The sequence below is a fragment of the Herpailurus yagouaroundi genome, unplaced genomic scaffold (genome assembly GCF_014898765.1).
Source record: "Herpailurus yagouaroundi ecotype Mexico unplaced genomic scaffold, PumYag 202, whole genome shotgun sequence".
NCBI lineage: Eukaryota > Metazoa > Chordata > Mammalia > Carnivora > Felidae > Herpailurus > Herpailurus yagouaroundi.
The window spans coordinates 4,254,219-4,274,747 of NW_024412433.1; the positions used below are offsets into that span (position 1 = coordinate 4,254,219).

General features: G+C 52.6%; 1 protein-coding gene across 5 annotated transcripts; it reads right to left on the minus strand.

Moving 5' to 3' along the window:
* Positions 1-223: 223 nt before the first annotated feature.
* On the minus strand, positions 224-11,535 carry ACKR3 (atypical chemokine receptor 3). Of its 5 annotated transcripts, XM_040450577.1 has the most exons (3): positions 11,407-11,516; positions 11,067-11,148; positions 224-1,988 (listed from the first exon to the last, which is right to left on the minus strand). In XM_040450577.1, exon 3 carries the CDS (start codon positions 1,960-1,962, stop codon positions 874-876), a length of 1,089 nt encoding a protein of 362 aa, XP_040306511.1. In that variant the 5' UTR covers positions 1,963-1,988; positions 11,067-11,148; positions 11,407-11,516; the 3' UTR covers positions 224-873. The 5 variants fall into 5 exon arrangements, with proteins under 5 accessions (XP_040306511.1, XP_040306512.1, XP_040306509.1 ...); XM_040450578.1 differs by lacking the exon at positions 11,067-11,148 and having other exon boundaries at positions 11,407-11,535; XM_040450575.1 differs by lacking the exons at positions 11,067-11,148; positions 11,407-11,516 and adding an exon at positions 10,246-10,366.
* Positions 11,536-20,529: the final 8,994 nt, after the last annotated feature.

Consider the following 20,529-nt stretch of genomic DNA (forward strand, 5'->3'; position numbering starts at 1 on the left):
GTCAGGCCGACGTAACATGCAGTACAGATGTGTCGTTATTACCTCACACACACGCCACCTAAATGTCACACATGCTTTTAAAACTGAGACTCAAATGCCTTTTTAGGAAAAAAAAAAAACTTTATTAAAAAAAAAATAACTTACAAACGGAGAGAACTTTCTGGAATAAGACCGCTCGCTTTGTGCACAGCGTCACAGCCCGGGGCAGCTGTGCTTTGTTTCACCTTTTTCACGTACTTTTACAACACCCATAAGATCACAGGCTGCATGACAGAGTCGTTTTGTCGTTCCATACCCCAAAGCACCACACAGACATAAAACTATCGTAAATAAAGCCTTTCCGCCAAGACTGGCGTATATTTATATACTTATATATTTATAGATATATCCTTCCAAACCAGCTAACAATTAATGTCATCCTTAGTCAACACGGAAGTCAAACTAGTCTTCAAACTACCACGCTCTGAATACAAGTCAGCGTTGTGCCTCCCGTACGATATTTAAAATATATTTAAACTTTCAAATACGTTTATCAGGTACACCGATAGTGAGAAAATAAAGTCTTAAGATTTAAATACAAATCGCCATAGAAAACCTTCGGGGAGCACGGAAAGTCCTATTTTACACAAGTGCAGGCAAGCCCATCCCCGCGGCGGGCTTGGGCCAACAGGTCGGTCACACCTGCGTCAGGAGACACCGCCAGGACGCACGGCCGCGTGGCAGCCGCCACAGCGGCCCGTGGCGCACGCTCCCCTCTGCCCGCCACTCGGGCGCCCGGCCCCGAAGCCACCTGGCCGCGCGCTCGGGAAACGACGCATCCCGGTGCCGCGTGGCAAACGGGCACCTTCGGTCCCCGGGACCCCGCAGGGCGCGTCACTTGGTGCTCTGCTCCAAGGCCGAGTACTCCGTGTCGGACGCTCTGGAGGCGTCGATGAGTTTGGTGAGGCCTGTTTTGGCCGAGTACTTAAAGATGAAGGCCTTCATCAGCTCGTACCTGTAGTTACGGTTGATGAAACTGTAGAGCACGGGGTTGACGCAGCAGTGTACCAGCGACAGGCACTGCGTGACGTGCAGCGCCGTGAACAGGAAGTTCTCCAGCTGGCAGGTGAAAGGGAGGTAGTGGAGGATGGAGAAGATGTCCAGGAGCACCACCACGTGGTAGGGGAGCCAGCACACGAGGAAGACCACCACGTAGGAGAAGATGATCTTCCGGCTGGTCTGCTTCTCCTGGTCACCGGACGCCGAGATGGCTCGGGCCAGCAGGCAGTAGAAGACGGCGATGACGCAGGAGGGGACGGCGAAGCCCAGCACGACGGAGACCAGCTCCATGCTGATGAGCCACTCCTTGACGCTGTGCTCGGGGTAGAAGGAGCGGCAGTAGGTCTCGTTGTTGGACGCCGACGTGACGGTCTTCAGGTAGTAGGTGTCGGGCAGGGACACGCAGAAGGCCAGCAGCCACACCAGGACGCAGACGGTGCGGCGAACCGCCTTCTTCCTGCGGCTCGACGTGCCGGCGAAGTGGGTGAGGGACAGGTAGCGGTCCACGCTCATGCACGTCAGGAAGAAGATGCTGCCGAACAGGTTGATGGAGAAGATGAGGTGCGTGATCTTGCACGTGAGCTCCCCCATGGGCCACTGGTTGTGCTGCACGAGGCTGACCACCCAGACGGGGATGGTGACCACCACCCACAGGTCGGCGATGGCCAGGTTGAGGATGTAGCAGTGCGTGTCGTAGCCGGTGGTCTTGGCCTGGATGGTGACCCAGACCACCACGGAGTTGGCGATCATGCCGATCACGAAGATGAAGATGTGAACGAAGGCCAGCGTGTACAGCAGAAGGCTTTTGTTGGGCATGTGGGGGCACAGCACCGTGTCCACGACGATGCAGTCGCTGCCGTTGCACGGCCAGCTGACGTCGGAGAAGTTCCCCGGTTCCGAGTAGTCGAAGAGGTGCAGATCCATGGTGCTGAGGGCAGGAAGCAAACGGCCTGCACAAAAACCACACAAAGAGGGATGGAATGGAAAAGCGGCTTCGTTAGGGAACGCCGGAGCGCCAGCCCATGTGCTTTTCCGGCGCTCCGTAAGCTCGGCTGTCCCGCTCGGGCTCGGTGGCGTCTTCCCAAAGAAAGGACAAAAGCAAGCCGCCGCGACGGAGCTCTGCCCCACCGCAAAAAAAAACCTACCCGGAATCTTAAGCCCACGTGGTGCTAAAGACAGCAAGAGTGGCCGCTGTCTCTATCTTTTCACGGCTGTGTTCTCAAGACGTCAGCAGCCCGGCCGTGCCCATGGGGTGAAATCAACACGGCCCAGGGGCCAGCGAAGCGTCTGACAGCCCAGGCGACGCCGACGGCTCGCTCATTCTCCGCGGAGGACAGCGGAGCCGTTTTCCCCACGTCCCAGAGAATGGCAGTCGATCAGGTCCTGGCAAAGCTGCATGACCAGGGTCCTGTGCTGGGGTCTTAATGACAGCGCTGCAGATTCCCTCCCCAGCGTGCGTCAGAGGTGTGACTGACTCGGTGCTTCTGACCTTCCTGCAGCACGTGTGTGTGTCGGCCCGGGTCTCAGGCCGCCTTCGCCCCGCGGTCCTGACGACCATTTGGCACGCAACGTCCTGCAGCTCGGGTGCCGGGGTGCACCCCAAACCCGCCCCCCCCCCCCCCGTCCCCGGCTGGGCCGCACGCTTTTCAACTAAGGGCAACCAACCGGCTGTGTTCCCTTCTTTTTTTTATCCAACGCTTCGGGAGCGGCTTGTGCCAAGACCCGGAGCACAAAAGTCACCACCTGCCACGCTTCTGGAGGGGCAGACACCTGTCTCCACCGTCTTCCCTGCTGACCTGGGGATCGTCACCATTTGCACATCCATAGAAGAATCCCGCTCCCAGGTACCACGGGGCCTAGATGTGATTTCTCCCGAAATGCACCCACCGTGAGAGCTGTCAGGGGCTGTCTTCTACGGGTGGGGCCCCCCCCCCCCCCCGCAAACCTGAGGGTGCTGAGATCCCACCAGGACCCAGCCCCGGGACGGCAGCCCCACTGTGTGACCGTGGGAACAAGGGCGACCTGCTGAGAGTTACCTCACAGAGGAAGGTGTTTGTGCTTCCTTTCCGCATGTCACGGGTAATGACCCACCCCGAGTCGAGCCTCTGTGCCAAGTTCATTTACAGTGGACTCCAGGTCACCTAGGTGACCTCCCTGGAGGATGCACAGGTCAGTACTCAGGTGGCTACGCTCACGGTATGAGGACACACAGCCGGGAAAAGCACCCATCCCGAGACCAGACCTTCCTGGGTTGGAATCCTGACGCTCCCCTCACGGGCGGTTAACTTGAGACTAGTTGACCTGTTTTCCGCTGCATTGTCAGGGCACCAGAGCCATCGCGGAGTCACCCGGGCACCAAAGGGCCCAGTGCAGAGTCTAGCACATAGGGGACATGCTCTGCAAAAGTCCACCCCCACCCCCTCCCAACCCTTTAGCAAAGGTCACAGCCTCCCTTAATTCTTGGTCCACGTTTGAAACTAACTCTTGCCGCCTAAGTAATTGCCCGTCCCTGCCTGGAAGGGAAGGCAAGGGTGCACAGAGATGGGCGGGGTGATGGGTTTACCTTCCGGATAAATGAACAGAGTCCCTGACAATGAGACATCCCACTGCCTCCCAGGACCGACTTCCTCAGCCTCGAACCCACAGCAGGTGGATCTCAGTTAGTGGGGATCACCAGCAGATTCCTGGGCACTTCTCCTCTGTGGGTTGAAAGTGCCCCTTGGTCCCTCTCCTGGTGACCTAACCAGGCCCCCTGCTGCTAAGGGGTGAAGGCTGGGCCCCCCCGTGAAATGCCCGCAGCCAGGAAGCCTGGTGGTCCTCGGAGCACCCTACCAGGAGGGTCCCGTGCCCTGCAACCACCAACTTGTGCAGGACCGGACCCACAGCAGAGGACGGCATCCCGGGAGACTCAGCACGACCAAGTTTCAGACAAAGAAACTCCTCGCGTGACCAGACTCTGGACCACCTTGTCTTAAGAGGCAGCTCGAGGACCCCCACAGGACACGGGGCAGCAGAAGAGACAGGGGTCCCTGACCCACTGGGTTGGCCTCAGGGTGGACAGCCAGCCCCAGACCATGCCTTGAGGCCACTATTGCCACGTCCCCCTGGCCACTAACCTGCCCGGGACTGATCCTCCCCACCCCGACCCCTGAAGCCCCCGATTCCAGAACAGAACAAAGCAAGGATTTCAGCTTTGCTTTCTTCCTGGTTCCAAGGCAGTGACCCCTTCTCCCCCCATTTCCCTAAAATGAAACACATCTGCAGCACGGCCTAGTTTATAAGGTGCTTTCGCCTCATGACCTCATCTGACCCCAGAGTCCCTGCAGAGCAGAGGACCCCTGCTGGAGGGCAGAGGAAGGCGGGAGCCGGGTGGGGCTCCCTCCTCCACCCGCACCGCTACAGCCCTGCAGGGCCTCAGCAGACACGCCCCGGAGCCCCAGATCTGGACTGTCGGCTGGGGCCAGAAAGGAAGGAATGCGCCCCAGCCTTTGTCACCGTGACTGGGTCCAAGCCCCCCCACCTCTCTGCCCACCACAAGGAGACAGTGAGCTCCCGTGCTGTCCAGTGCACAGGCGCTGGGCGCTATTCGGCGTGCACAGCCATACCACACAGGGCAGGGGCGTATGAGAAGCCACCTGCCTCTCACGCCCTGCTCTTTTGGACCCTCTGGGGCTCCTGCCAACCGTCGCTGTTCCCAGAGCTTGAGCTGTGGCCAGAGAGGGTGCGGGCCCCATCCCGGGTTTTTCCACCTCTGCCCTCTGAGCAATGAAAACCTGTTGTAGCGATCACGGGTCCTCCTAGGCCCTCGTGGGGTACACCACCCAATCCACGTGTCCTCTCCCTGTGTCTGGGGGGGCACAGTAGGGCTCTTCCAGCAAGGGTTGATGGTCTGAAGGGCACAACAGAGGCTTCGAGGCCCCTGGCTAGAGCGAGAAAGCCAGCTGGCCCGTCCATCACCGATCATCCACCACCACTCGGCCCAGGAGCTGAAGCTGGGGCCTGTGCCCTGACCACCCGCCTCCGGGGCACCCGCCTCCCAGGCACCCCCTCCCAGGGCAGGAGGCCCCCGCGGTCAAGAGAAGCAGGGAAGCACAGCGAGGAGACGAGACCAACTGGGAATCAAGCCTTCCACGAATCTAAACGGGGACTAAGGAGAGTAAAAGGCCTCACCACAGCTTAGCCTCTTGTCATGGCGGTATCTTCCATGCATTTGGCTTTGGAGACAATCAAGGGCCGTTTCCAAAAGAGAATACGATCTGACAAAGACAGTCTGCATTTTCTGTCAAATGCTGTCTGCCGCAAGGCCTGATGACAAAGCTCCCGGCAAAATCTGAGGGTGGAGAGGCCCAGGGAGGGGGGGTGCTGATGAACTACAGGGGCCACTTTAACGCCCAGCGTGTCCCACACCAGCTCCTCAGCTGCCCTCCAGCAAAAGCTGGAGGTCACCTCAGCCAGTACACAGACAGACAGACTGCATTCCGCACGAACCCCGGAGGATCTGCACTCCCCGTCTAAGTATCAGGCCTCTGAGCCAGTCTCTGGTCTCTCTGTGCTGGGAGGCAGCGGAGGTCTGATGACACCCAGACCTGCAGGAGACCCCTCATCCCACCGGGACCAGTCACCTTCTGCTTTGCACAAACCAGCAAGTCCTTTCCCTCCAGCGTGGGGCCAGAGCTTGGGAAAAACTCCCAGGGTCAGTCAAACCTGCGCACTGCCCGCCTCCCCGTGGACTCAGAGCCCCGAGGCCGGAGGGTGAGACCCACTTCGACACCTAGGTTCACACGTTGCTCCTCTCGAAAGATTCAGGAGTCCCCAACTGCACGAGCAAGCATGTTTACTGAAGCACTATTTGTTAGCGAAAAAATTGGAGACAGCGTGGATGTCCATCAGCAGGGACTGGGTTGTCAAAGCGTCCACCTTCTGAAATATAACACAGCTCTAAGAAAAATGAAAGGGACCCTCCTTTAGGAACATGGAAAGTTACAAGGTAGCCCAAGTGAAGGCGACGTGCCTGTGCACACGCGTCGCATAATCTCATTTGCGTCCCATAATCTCATTTACGTAAAACAGGAGCAAAAGGTGGGTGTGTCTTTATATGCAAATACATGTGCACAAAAGCCACAGAAAAAAGATCTGCGATAAGTATAAAACTTTGGGCAGAGGGGACGACGGAGGGGGGATTGTGGATTTGACTCTCTAAACTTCTGTACCACTTGAAATTTGACCTCGAGGATTATGTACATTCAGGAATGTTCCACAGACCAGTAAAGGCTCCCTTTCCATTGTCTCCTGGACCATGGAGACCCCACTGACAACAAAAAGCCGGACTTTTCACTGTACGTCCCCTCGTCCCCAGCACTCACTGAGTCTTAACTGACCGCTCCTCTCCCCTGGGGTCACTTTCTATAGACCCTTGGGGGTCACCTGTCCCACACCTGTACTCAGGGACCATCACACTTCTGCCATTTCCCTATGGCTGCGGAGGACCCAGTGTCTGTCTGGACCTCCCCACCGGCCTGGGGTCTGCAAAGGGCCTCATCCACCACTCCTCTTCGCTGGTGGTGGAAAGGTTCCTCTTTGTCAATTGGAGGACTTTTCTGGGAGATGAGCCTCTCCTATCTCAGGCTGATTATTCATCAACCAAGTATCCCAGACAACGAGTGAACTACAGCCAAGTGGCCCGAGGCATTCGTCTGGATCCAAATGGTCCGCCTGAGCTCACCCGGTGAGCTGGGGGGTCAAGCCAGAATTAGAAGTCCCCAGGGTTAGTAGGCAAGGGGTGGCGGTCAGCCTGCAGTAAACATGTCCTCTCCTTGGCCGAAAGTCAGTCCCTCCACGACGGAGACTGCCAAGTGTTCCGGCAACCGGCTGGCGTTCGCCAAAACTGCCTCCTGTGTGTTTGCAAATTCCCATCCCAGACCAGGAAGACTCTTCCCGACCCACCCCTTGGCTGCTCCTGTCCCAATGAACGCATCCTGCTTCTCCCTCCTCGTCCACCACCCAGGCCACAGGTCTCCATTCTGTGTCACTGCGTTCACTTCTCTCCACATTCTTCCTGCCCAAGTCCCACACCCCGACGACGTCTTCACCTTTTTCCACCATGGCCAGCACAATGCAGGGGCTCAACGCACTCACGGTCAGTAAGTCAGCGGGGTTCATCAGGCTCCGCCACACCCAGTGATGCGACGCCATCCCTGGGAATGGGAGTCCAGAAGATTCTGAGCCCCTCATCGAACTGAGACAAACATCAACGCTGTCCAGGCCCCCAAATCTTTGTGGAGCCTCCTCCGCGAGGGGCACTGCTCTGGGGCATAACAGACCAGAATCACCACGCCCCGCCCCCCAAGAACTTGCCAGCAACTGAGATGGGCAGCAAGGTGTGGGATTTCCCCTCAAGTGGCTTATGGGGGCCTTCAAGGAGAAGGGAAGGCGTGTACCAATGAGGCACCACGAAGAGCATCACTGAATTTGGCTGAGGCCACCCTCCCCACACACGAAAGCTGGCGCAAGACTCCGTCCAGGGCAGGGGTGCAGGGAGCGAGGGGGTCAGGCTGGGGCAGTCCACCAGGAGCCACAGGGGTTTTGAGCAAGGAAGTGGCTTGGGGCAGAAAAGGCTTTGAGGGCAGGGGTGCCACAAAGCCGGGAGAAGGCGCACAGCCGGGTGCTCTGGTGGCCGGGGGCAAACAGGCGGGAGGAAGGCGCTCCCCGAAGTCCCCAGTGGTGCAGGTACGATTTCACAGGCCAGGCCAGGGCTGGGAGGCAGCAGCTCAGACCCTAAGGGGGACCCTCCGGCCCTCGGGGCTCTTTGGGAGACCTCTGCCTACGGGTGACCTTTTTTATTGGCTTTCTGCCGTTTGGGATCTGTGTCCCCCCAGGACGGAATTTCACAGAGCAAGTCCGCGACGTCCAGATCCCATCACCCTGTTCAGCCTCTCTCTCTGCTGAACCTCTGCAAACCGAGGCCAGGCCAAGGGACCAGTTGATCTCGGTTTGTGGCTCAACATCAGCTCTCTTCCCTTTCGCAACTTTTCCAGAGACTTCATCCAGTGGGAGCTGTGCTCTGGCCTCCTTGCCAAAGTGGCCCCCCCCCCCCACTCCACCTTCCCGCACAGCCGGCACGCGGTTCGCTAAGGAGAATCCGCACTACCTCTAAAAACGTGAGGCAACGGCCCAGCGCTGAGGTTTGGGTTCTGTTTGCCCCTTGGTTTTGGTGTTTTTACCGATGCTGCATTACATCCAACGGGGCAGTCCGGGAAAGCTCCGGCCCTGGCAGGCTCCCTGCGGCCATCTGCGAGGGCTGACAACAGATTGGGGACTGGTGGGTCCCCCAGTGCCAGGCAAACAAAAATAATGCTGTCTTGACTGCCCATTCAGTCTCAGACGGATACTTACTTTATACAAGTAAGGGGCTGCTCTGCGTCAGCAGGAAACTCAAAGGTCATAAAGAGAGAGTCAAGGAGAAAGAAAGCTTCCTACCCTGATTCAGATCTAGGCCACCTACCCTACCTACCTGGGGGGCGGCGGGGGGGGTCCTCACCATGCTTCCTGTTAACACACGGGGTGGGGTATCTTCATCCACCTTTAAGCATTTGGGGGAGAAAATGAACCCCCACATCCAGAAAGCCCATCTGGTCTATTATGCTCAGCTGCCCACAGGGAAACAGGGCTGTGCCCAGAAGGGCAGATCCAGAGAGCCCCACGTCACAAAGGCTGCCGTCTGGGTTGGCCGGGTGTAACCAGAGCCTTAGTTCCCACCCAGCTCAGGACCTGGACGAGGCAGTGGGAGGTCAGCCAGGCTCTCGGCCAGACACAATAGGGTTCCCAGGAGAAGGCGACTCAGTCTTAAGGCTCTGCTAATAAAACTCGGGGAAGATCCCCACAAAGGTATCTGTTACAGCAAGAAAATTGGAAGACGCTGCCGACACGGTCCCCCACGCTGCCCACTGCCCTTTGATCTGTCCCTGGCCAACAGCCGTCCAAAGTCACCACTGAGATACTCAAGTCCCTCTATCCCTCAAGAAACCCATCAAGTGTTCGAAATCAGACAACCCCCTCTTTTGCTCCTTTCCCATTCTCTCTCTCTCTCTCTCTCTTTATCTCCGCTTGCTTGTTTTTACTTTAATAGAAAATGTGTGTCCCAGGGCTCTGATTTTCCAGACGTGAGAGACACTGGACGTGACCCAGCCTCTGGGTTTCTTTCTACGCTCTACCCACGTGCGGGAAACTCAACGAGAAGGCGTTCTGACACCATTCTTGTTGCTAAAAGGAAAACTAAGTTCAAACGCTGTGCTTTCCAGTTCCAAATTCCACTTGTGCCCTGCAAAACCACTGAGAGAAAGCTAAAGTCCTCAAGTCCTGAAGGTTTTTTTTCCTCAGCTCGGTTTTACTCTCAGCTCGGTTTTACACTTTACTTTCTAGAGTGTCCGTCCGCCAGCCTCAGGTCCGAGTAACCTCAGCCAGCTCCCACATGCCTCCCCGAAAACAGAAACCCCTCTGCCCCGATGATCACACAAAAAGCCACTGTTCCTGATGAAGTAGGTTTTTTTGTTTGGGTTTTTTTTTTTTTTTCCAATCCAGAAAGCCTATACTTTGCCTGTTCTGGGTCTGATTAGAAACCATAATACCTTCTCAACTCTCCCAGGACTCACTGTTAATAAGGGAAAAACTCACCTCCAAAGTCCTGACTCAGTTAAGCACCGGCATGCTGCCTTGGCTACACTTTCTGGAACTTTTTTAAAACTATGACTGCAATGCATGCCCCTCTAAAAAACCGGACAGGCAGCAAAACACAGGCGTTTCTCAATTTTCTTGTGCCCTTCCGCCCCACCCCCACCCCCCAGCCCCAGGAGGCTGTGTGGCATCCAGCTCCCGCACATTCAAGTGTGCATGGCCAGAGACCCGGAGAAAAAGAGCAAATTGTTTCCAAGCTAGAGCGCCTATGTGCAACTTCGCTTTAGAGAAAGGCTTGGCATCTGGGGAAGCTCGCTCCTGCCGAAAGGACAGGCAGTTTATGCATTTAAAAATCTATAGAAAGTTAAGCACAGACCCCAGCAGCCTGCCCTCTCTTTTCTAGGCAAGCCTATTTGATCTCCACATTTTCCTGGAAGAAATAAAAGGACACAAAGGCAGCATCTGCGTTCAAAAAGAAAAGAAAAAGTTACCACATTGAGACCTTGCAGAATGAAGTTTCAGGGGATGTCAGCTCACCGAATCCCTTCAAAGAGCCATAAACCATGTCAGGGGGGCCCTCTGCCACTCCTGGAAAACCTAGTGATCCTGTTGTGAGCAAGTGAACTGGGGGGGGGGGGGGGGGAGAAAAAAGAAAAGAAAAAAGAAAAGAAAAGAAAAAGGAAAGGAAAGGAGAAAAGAAAAGGAAAGGAAGAAGAGAAGAGGAAAGAAAAAAGAGGAGGAGAGAAGAAAGAGAAAAGGAAGGGGGAGGGAGACAGCCAGTCTGACTTTTACAACTTCTCATTCTCTCTGGAAGTTACAAGTCTTGGCTAACCACCCACCCCTTGACCTCACTCCAAACTTCTGCCTGCCAGTCACCCCTTGAATCTTTATGCAAGCTAACAATATAGAACAGCACTCCTGTTTTACCTGAAGGGTACATTTAAACGGCAAAATCCTAGACTTCTGTGTGTGTCTTTATTGTTCTCTAGTTGAAGTTGGACTTCCCTTCCGAGAGCACGATACCTACTCAGATTAGATCAGCAAGGATGCAATCGAGACACCAGAAGCCCGGGCTGCATTTAACATTCACCCTCCCAGCTTCCCGGCTTACAGGATCTGGTAATCCCCCAAAGCACCGAACTCGAGCACATTCTGGAATCCCACAGTTCAGTGCTTCACTTGAGGATGCCTCTTAATAAAGTGTACGTCCTTCTGGAACTACGGATTTCCTGCCAATTCTCTTTCCCGACTGGTATCCCGGCACGAGAGAGGTTAAGCGATGGTGCCAGGCTGTTCCCTATGCCAGCTCGGAGCCAGCCGAGCGGACGGTCTGCATTCTTGCTAAGCTCTCCACTTACCCGAGCTTCAACACCCACAGCAGCAAATCAACACCAGATTCCTAAAGCCAACACACCCACGGAGCGCGCCGTCCACCAGTGCCTGAGGGAAAACGGCCCTTTTTACTTTCTGCAGCCCAAAGGTGAAGCCCCACGTTAGCACCGCGCGCGTTGCAAAAAAAAGCAGCCCGTGCAGCATGCAGCCCGTGCTTTCGGAGACCAGACCTGCACGCCCCGGGGCAACCGTCACAGCGATGCAAAGAGAGTCCTCGGTAAAAAGACCGCTCGGCTGAAGAGCAGAAACCCTGCCCGCCTTGCCTCCCTTCCTCTCCGGCAGGGCTGCCGAGAGCAGCTGCCTTACCTCCCCGCTGGGCTCCGGCTCACGGCTCCCTGCGCTCACCGCCTCCGGGCCGAGCAGTTTGCAGGACTGAGCTCGCCGGCTGCGGACCTGCGTTATATACACTGCAGGAAGGCGCCTCTAGGTGGCAGCTTTGTAACCCGCATCTCCCTCCCTCCCGGCGCGCGCCGCCCCCTCCTGACACACACACGTGCAGGGACACACACACGCACGCCGACACGCACACACACGCGCATGCACGCAGGCACGCGCGCACACCCTTCTCGTAACCCGCCCCGCCCATCTCGGGCGCAGCTCTCCCACCCCCTCCGGCGCACTCCTGGGAAACCCCAGCCGTCCTTGACTTGCAAAGTCTAAGGAGGCCACAAGGTCCGGACCCCACGGGGAAACATATGTCAGCAGAAGACACCCCAGCGCTTTGCAAAATCGTCAAATATTTATCTGGTCTCAGGTATATCTTTAATAATCCCATTACCACCAAGAGTTCCTCTGAATGCCTCTTGGCCCTAGGGAAGACTTTGTTCCCAAGACAAATTGCTCTGACCTTCTGAACTTCGGTGTTGATTTATTTGGCCTGGGTTTTCTTTGTTAATTCCTCCAAAACAGAAGTAACAGTTTGGGTATGAGCAATTAATCAGCACCATTTTCTGTGCCCCGGGAGTGGGGGAAAGGGCTTTTGAAATAGATTTTAAGAATTTATTCGGATAGTTCTGTGAAGGATTTTAGGTCCAGAGTCCTTGAAACTCTAAGCAAAATGGTGTTCCCGAGGGCCTACCCAGTGCCAGGCACACATTAGGGGTATAATAAATGTCTTCTGATAAGGTCTTTTTCTGAAGTGAGTTTAGCAAGTGCTTTATTATGATTACTGAAATCCGCATTCTCAGCAAAAAGCGTACAGCTTAAGTTATGCCCATGGGGAATTCAACCTAAGAAAAACCAACCATTAAACAAGGACGTAAACTTTCACTTTTAAAACCATGCTCGCTGAGTTTTTTTCCCCTCTAGAGTAATGTGCAACAGCGTGTGACTTTTGGTTTGCTTTCTGCTTCTTGTGGGGTTCCCTAAGGGCACGTATGCGTGGAGGCACCCGCGTGTTCCTCCTTTCTCCCCAGCTAAAACTTTTTACCATTTTTTTTATACTTCTCCCTAAAAATAACAGCAGACAGCCCAACGCTGCACCTGGAGAATCGGAAAGGTCAAACTCTCCCGTGGCGACAAGGCCCTGGTGTGGAGAAAGCCCTTAACAAAAGAAATCCTCTTTTCAGATAAAAGCTTCCCATTTTCCTCGGTACCAGAACTCCAAACGCGAGGGCCAAGCGCACACCTGCCCCCCGCCGCCGCCGCCGCCCCCGCCTCCCCCCACCAGCGTCCCCACCCCCACCCCGGGATCGCGGAGGGCGTCTGCCCGCCCCTTCCCGCCCGGCCCCGGCTGGGTCCCCCTGTCGCCTGGGGACCCAAACTCCACCTCCAGGCGCCTGGGGACAAAGCTGCGGTAAAGGCAACTGCGGGCAGCTCTGTGTGCGCACAGGATCCAGGGCGGACTGCAAGAATACTTTTCCTAACTTTCCGATCCTGGTTTCTTCTTGTGCCTGACCCTGTGTCTGAGCCTCATGGGAATGTAAGCGCCGGCCAGCGAGCAGAGGTCCCTTCTGTGACACTGACGCACACCGCTTCACTGTGTGTCTCCGTGAACTTGAGATACCGACTTTGGAGGACGCCTTTCTCCTTCGGGAGGCTCCACGCTCCTGGCGCAAGAGCTAAGCACCGGGCGGGCTGGAATCGGCTGTGAATTGCGCTTGCTGTCTCTAAAAGAAAATATGCACTGGTGAGAAACGTGCCGCAGGATGCAGTCGCTAACGTGAGGGGAGGAAAAACCAAAGTCGTTGTTAAAATTAAAAAAAAAAAAAAAAAAAAAAAAAACCCTCCTGGGTACAGAAGGTGGGGCCCGCACTCCCCTCCCCACCAGCAGGGTGGGGATGCAGGAACCTCGCCCCCACCTGCTGGGGTGCAGAGGGCTGCTGGGCCAGGGGTACCCGGGATCCCCCCCTCCACCCCGGCCACCGTGGCTCGGCTGCGTGGGCCCTGCCACCAATTCTGGAGGCACTGCCTTGAAAGGGAACCAGATTCCAGCGTCCCAGGCCCTCAAATGTCTCTGGGAACCCTCCCAAGGTCTGCCCCAGCTTTGTGGAAAGATCCCTTTGGAAGGGAGGGTCACACTTCATGGTTAACTTGGTAGCAGTGAGTTTGGTTACCCCCAGTGGGAGAGTCTGAGAAGGCAGGAGTGGGTGTCTGTCCTTAAAATTGTCCCAGCTGCCCTCAGGACTCAGTTCTAGATGGAAAGGGTGGTGAAGGGGTTTTCAGCCCAGCTCTGGGCTCTTTCCCTGTGTATAATATGAACCTGAGATGTTAGACTCCACAGAGCAGACTCTCCCCTCTGACTTAATTTGCCTGCAGAGAAAATAAATCTAATAGATCCTTCTACTCTTTCTGGGCCCTGGAAGCCTGAACCCGCTCGCTGCCTGAAACCCCATCTGAGCCCTGGTAGGCTGGGTCCGGGCTCCTCCCGAGCACAGTTATAATAGAATCAGCCTGGACTCTGGTGGCCCCAGAGACGCTCAACGGCATGGTAGGCCTGAAGACAAGGCTGACTTTGCCTAACGGCGGTCTACACTCCAGCCTGAAGACTGTCACACAAGGCATTGCAGATCCCTGGAGTCATGCCCCTGGAAGAAGCTTCATGCTCTAGTGCCTTGGCCTGGTGAGAGTCATCTCAGCTGGCACTGGATGTGCCCCCTGAACATCGGACACAAGGCCCTTTGTGGGGGAAGGGCCTAGAAGCAAAGACAGAGCCCCACACCCAAGGAGGTAGGGTCCCCAGCCTGGGCTCTGTCCAGACAAGTCTGACTTGGAGCCCCGACTGACGCACCGTGTCTCCTTAGGCAGCTTGGCCTTTTTGAACATGAGGTTCCTATCTTCCAAGTGAGTATAGCAGGCCCTTCTTGTCAGGATTAAATGACAGGACGCGTATTAGAGACATCGTGGCTATTTCTTTCCCTCCGCCGTCCGCGTCCCCATCCCCGGCTGAGTCAAATTCCAGTGACACAGTGTGTTGCTTTTGTTTATTTGTTTGTTTGTTTTAAGAACTAACACAGAGGGGCGCCTGGGTGGCACAGTCGGTTAAGCGTCCGACTTCAGCCAGGGCACGATCTCGCGAGATCTCGCGTGATCTCGCGTGAGTTCGAGCCCCGCGTCAGGCTCTGGGCTGATGGCTCGGAGCCTGGAGCCTGTTTCCGATTCTGTGTCTCCCTCTCTCTCTGCCCCTCCCCCGTTCATGCTCTGTCTCTCTCTGTCCCAAAAATAAATAAACGTTGAAAAAATTATTAAAACAAAAAAAAAAAAAAGAACTAACACAGATATGTAACCCAAGGCTTGCAGCGTTCTATGAACTTTGATAAGGTTTGGACAGGTTTCATGACAATAGCTGAGTCTGAACATTTGCTCTTGGCCCGTCTAAGTGTTTTGTCCCACTTTTGTAATTGGGGAAGATAAGACCCACAGAGAGGGGGTAACCCGGCCAAGCTCATGAATGGAGGGGATTCGACCCCAGATGTGTCCGGCTTCCCGCACTCTCCATCTCGTCTGGTGCCACAGGAAGACGTACTTTTCAAAGAAAAAAGGAAAAGCCATTGCAGAATATATGTCGGGCTGTCTTCAGCGGGGGTCCCTGAAAGCAGGATGGTGGAGGAGAATTCAGGGGCAACCCACGTATTAAGGAAGTGCTCCAGAGGAAACTAGCGAGCGAAGGGACGACACAAGCCGAGCTAGGATTCTGGCCAAGTCTCAGCCGCAGCCTGACCCCTCAGGAGCCTCCAAAGCCTGCGTCCTGATTTTGTCCCAACTGCAGGCAGGGATGCTGGCTTTCATACTCCTACACCTTTCAGAGCCTGGGTCAGCGTTGCTGGGTGGGAAGGTGGGGAATGTAACCTCCCCTTACTTCCCGCTCCCACCCCGTATGGGCAACACAGCTCCAGTAGCCTGACGTCAGTCTCGCAGAGATGCGGTCCGGTCACAAGCCTGGGCGGTCAACCCCCATTAGATAGACGCACAGACATACAAGGAAGTCAGCAGCCTGTGGGAACAATGCCACCAGTGCCCACAGTACTAGGCATCAGTGGTACCTCTTAGGGCAATTTTGACCCAAATAAGAGAGTATCCACTAATTAATACTCAGACCTACTTGTTTCTACCTCAGGACCTTTGTACCTGACATTTTCTCTTCCTGGAATGCTCTTCTCAATGACCGTTGTATGGTTATGTCCTTCTTGTTATTCAAATAGTGACTTAAGTATAATTTTCTTAGCAGAACCTTCTTTGACTGCTCTGGCCCATGCCAATTACTCTGTCCTTATCCTACTTCCTTCATAGCACCTTCCACCATCCAGAGTTTCCAGTTTCTTATTTGTCTTTTCCCCACCACAGCATAAATTCGAGGGTAAGAGTGTTGCTGTTTTGTCTTGTGCTGTATCCCTGCTGTCACCTGGAGCGTTTGGCACATGGCAGTGCTCATAAATATTAACGGAATGAAGAAGCTCAGGAGAAGCTCACTCTTGAATCAGGTTCTTGACGCCCCCCCCCCCCCCCATATTTCACTCACCTTCTGCCTCATAGAAATGATTTGGTGGGAGGAGTGCCAATTAGGACAGGGCTCAAGAAAATGTTTTAAGGAGTCTTAAAATATGGACATTGAAAGTAGGCAAAACTATATAGGTACTTCCCACAACTTTGTGACCCCTAAAAATGTGAAAAGGGAGCAACTTCCTTAGTTTGGCAACTACACGTTAAAACGACCAGATGCCTCCAGAAAGGCTGAAATGAAAATCAGTGAATGCTTGCAAGGATGCGGATCCTCCAAGATGCTCGCGCATCTGTGCTTCTCAGACCGTGTGGTGAAGGACCAGTGTTCTCTCTTTTTTCCCCCAATGTATTGCACACTAAGCCGTGGTCCTACTGAGACTGACCGGTGAGGGGCTCCTGCCCCCGTGTGTCATCACACGTGTGCAACATACCGTGTCACACGAGGCTGCTGACCATGCACTTGTGTGTCGCAGCAATGTCACGTGTCTTTAAAACTTTCTAAACGCTCACTGTCCATTTCTAACCTCACTTCTTTGCCAACTAGTGGCAGATCGCTCACAGCCCACACCTGGAGGGACACAGCTGTACCCCAATGGTGGAGGCATAAATTGGCACAGCCATTTTGGCACTGAAGTATTTTTGGGCGCAACATATTTGCTAAAGTTGAACCCACGCATACCTATGACCTAGCACTTCCGTTGCAAGGCACAGCTTAAAGGTGAACCTACTGCACCAAATAAAACACACAAGAATGTCTACGTAGGACTCTGTGTAAGAACTCCACACCAGAAATAACCTGACATTAGCAGAAAAGAGTATTACCGATCAATATCCGTCGTGAACATAGGGACAAAAACTCCTTCAATGAAAGCAAACCAAATGGAACAATGTATATCATGACGGAGTGGGGCTCATCCTGGAAATGCAAGGCTGGTTCAACATTTGAAAGGCAATATAATTCACTAAGTTAGCAAAATAAAGCATTTGAAAAATTCAAAATCGATTTGCAGTAACACCCTTCAGCAATCTAAACATAGAATGACTTTGATTATATTTGGTTCTTCAATTTGATACAGGGGCCTGGATGAATTTGATACAGGGCAGGTGTGAATCCTTAAAAATTTTTTAATGTTTATTTGTTTTTGAGAGACAGAGCGTGAGCACGGGAGGGGCAGAGAGAGAGGGGGAGACACAGAATCCAAAGCAGGCTTCACCCTCTGAGCTGTCAGCACAGAGCCCGATGTGGGGCTCGAACCCATGAACCATGAGATCATGACCTGAGCCAAAGTCAGATGCTTAACTGACTGAGCCACCCAGGTGCCCCGGTGTGTGTAAATCCTTAAATCTAATGTCACTTAATGGTGAAAATTGAATGCTTCCAAAACTGAAAAAAAGGAAAAGATATCAATTTTCACCACTTCCTTTCCAGCATGGTGGTCCTAGCTATTGCCAATAAGGGAGATTTAAAAAAATAAAGACATTTGGCTTCTGCACTTCTTTGAGAGACGTGGGGAGTATGGATCCACCTACTTCTCTGCCGTGTTGCCCCCCCCACCCCGAGATACCACCTCACGCCAGTCAGAGTGGCTAAAATGAACAAATCAGGAGACTATGGATGCTGGAGACGATGTGGAGAAACAGGAACCCTCTTGTACTGTTGGTGGGAATGCAAACTGGTGCAGCTGCTCTGGAGAACAGTGTGGAGTTTCCTCAAAAAATTAAAAATATACCTACCCTATGACCCAGCAATAGCACTGCTAGGAATTTCCCCAAGGGATACAGGAGTACTGATGCATAGGGGCACTTGTACCCCAATGTTCGTAGCAGCACTCTCAACAATAGCCAAATTATGGAAAGAGCCTAAATGTCCATCAACTGACGAATGGATAAAGAACATGTGGTTTATATATACAATGGAATACTACTTGGCAATGAGAAAGAATGAAATCTGGCCATTTGTAGCAACGTGGGTGGAACTGGAGAGTGTTATGCTAAGTGAAATAAGTCATACGGAGAAAGACAGATACCATATGTTTTCACTCTTATGTGGATCCCGAGAAACTTAACAGGATCATGGGGGAGGGGAAGGGCGAAAAAAAGTTACAGAGGGGGAAGGAGGCAAACCATAAGAGACTCTTAAATACTGAGAACAAACTGAGGGTTGAGGGGGGGTGGGAGAGAGGGGAGGGTGGGTGATGGGCATCGAGGAGGGCATGTGTTGGGATGAGCACTGGGTGTTGTATGGAAACCAATCTGACAATAAATTATATTTAATATACAAAAATAAAAATAAAAAAACAAAGATATGGATTAGAAAGAAACATGTAAAATCACCTGTATTAACAGTTGATATGATTATTTCCATAGAAAGTCCCGATGAATATACAAAAGAACTTCTAGAACTAGCTGGTGAACTCAGGCCCCGGATGGGGCACCTAGATGGTTCAGTCAGTTAAGCGTCTGCCTTCGACTCAGGTCATAATCTTATGGTTTGTGAGTTCGAGCACACATCCGGCTCGTTGCTGTCCATGCAAAGCCCGCTTCAAATCCTATCTCCCTCTCTCTCTGCCCCTCCCCCACATGCTTCCTCCCTCCCTCCCTCCCTCTCTCTCTCTCTCTCTCTCTCTCAAAAAAAAAGTCAGTTGTATTTCCATGTATCAGCAGCAAACAATTAGAAATAAAATTGTAAGATGCCTTTATAATAGCACCAAAACCCATAAAACACCTTGGAATAAATTTAACAAAAAACACATGAGACCTCTACAACAATGGCTCTGAGGGAAGGAAGACCACAATAAATGAAGAAATACACCATGTTCATGGATTGGGGGATGCAACAGCGTTAATATGCCAATTCTCCCCAAATTGGTCTGTCCAGTCAACGCCACTCTAATCAAAATCCCAGACGTTTCTTTTGGAGACGTTGGCAAGTTGATTTTTAAATTTTTATGAAAATTCACACGACTTCAAAATAGCTAAAACTGTCCTGAAATGGAAGAATGTTGGAGGAATCAGTTCGTGATTTCATGGCTTACTATAAAGTTAGGGCAAGCAATCTAGTGTGGTATTGGCATATTAGGCAAACCGAGCAAGGGAATAAAATAGTTCAAAAGTAGACTCACCTGCACAGTTGACTGGTACTCAACGATGGGACTATATCAATTAGCAAAAGTTAAGAACAATTATATTACTGTATCATAGTAGAAATCAAATAATTGTTGTCTGTAAGGGTGGGGAATAACGGGGAGGGAATTTTCTGGGGTGATGACAAGTGTTCTAGATATCGATTGGGCCGGGGGTTACAGTGGGTGTATATATTTATCATATCTCATTACCTGTTCACTTAAGATCTGTGCTTTTCATTACATTTTACCTCAATTTTAAAAAAAAGTAAGTTGTAGGGGCGCCTGGGTGGCTCAGTCGGTTAAGCATTTGACTTCGGCTCAGGTCACGATCTCGCGGTCTGTGAGTTCGAGCCCCGCGTCGGGCTCTGTGCTGACAGCTCGGACCTGGAGCCTGCTTCGGATTCTGTGTCTCCCTCTCTCTCTGCCCCTCTCTGTCTCTCTCTCAAAAATAAACATTAAAAAAAAAAAAAGTAAGTTGCAGACTGTACATATCCAGTGACGCCATTTATTTAAAGTTTTAAAGCACTCAAAGTCCTTATTTATGGAAATATACAAAAAGCCCACCTAGAGGTAAGAAAGGCTATAAACCAACTTGAAGACAGGGGTTACCTCTGAGGAGGAAGAGGAGACAGAGGATGGACGGGACACACAGAAGTATCTACACAGTCTCTACAGGATTTTTAGTCCTTTAGGCAAAATATTCACATTTGTTGGATGTTATTGGTCGAGCACACGGAGATATTTTACAGTACTTGCTGTTCTCGGTGTTTGAAATGTTTCATTTCAGCTTGTACATTTGAGGAAAAGGGGAAAAAACGGAAAGTTCTGAGCGAAGCATTGCTTTCTCTCCGCTTCATTGTGAAGTCTGGCACCGAGAAGAATGTTTTTCTGATCTCTGAGTGAGTCCAGGCAACTTCTTCGACGAGAGTATATCAAAGCACGGAGGGGCCTAATGAGACACCAAGCGTGTCGGGTCAACCCCAAGTCTCATTTTCCCGAAACTTTGGCAACATTCTAAAGCACTGCGATTTCACACTCCTCAAACTTCAATATATAGATTGTAGCTTCAAAGCCGAAAAATGATTTCAGCCCCCAAAAGATCTAACCTGAAGATCATGAAGAAATATCTGCACACAGCTAATAAAATTCCTTCAGCAGATACGGGTTTTGAAAGTACAAATTTCATATATGCTAATAGAGTTACACATTTCCGTTTCCACCGATGCTTGAAAACGTATGTAGAGACTTTAAAACACCACGTAAGGTCAAGCTAGTAAGCGAGACTCTTCCTACTTTCTTTCTTCCCTTCCTTCCTTCTTCCTTCCTTCTTTTGATTTTTAAATAATTGTAACATCTTCAAGCGAAG

Coding starts and splice junctions, on each gene's coding strand:
- ACKR3 (XM_040450576.1), bottom strand. CDS start 5,314: ATGCAGACTGTCTTTGTCAGATCGTATTCTCTTTTGGAAACGGCCCTT. Junction 1,989..5,208: donor TGACAAGAGGCTAAGCTGTG/GTGAGGCCTTTT, acceptor GTTTTTGTGCAG/GCCGTTTGCTTCCTGCCCTC.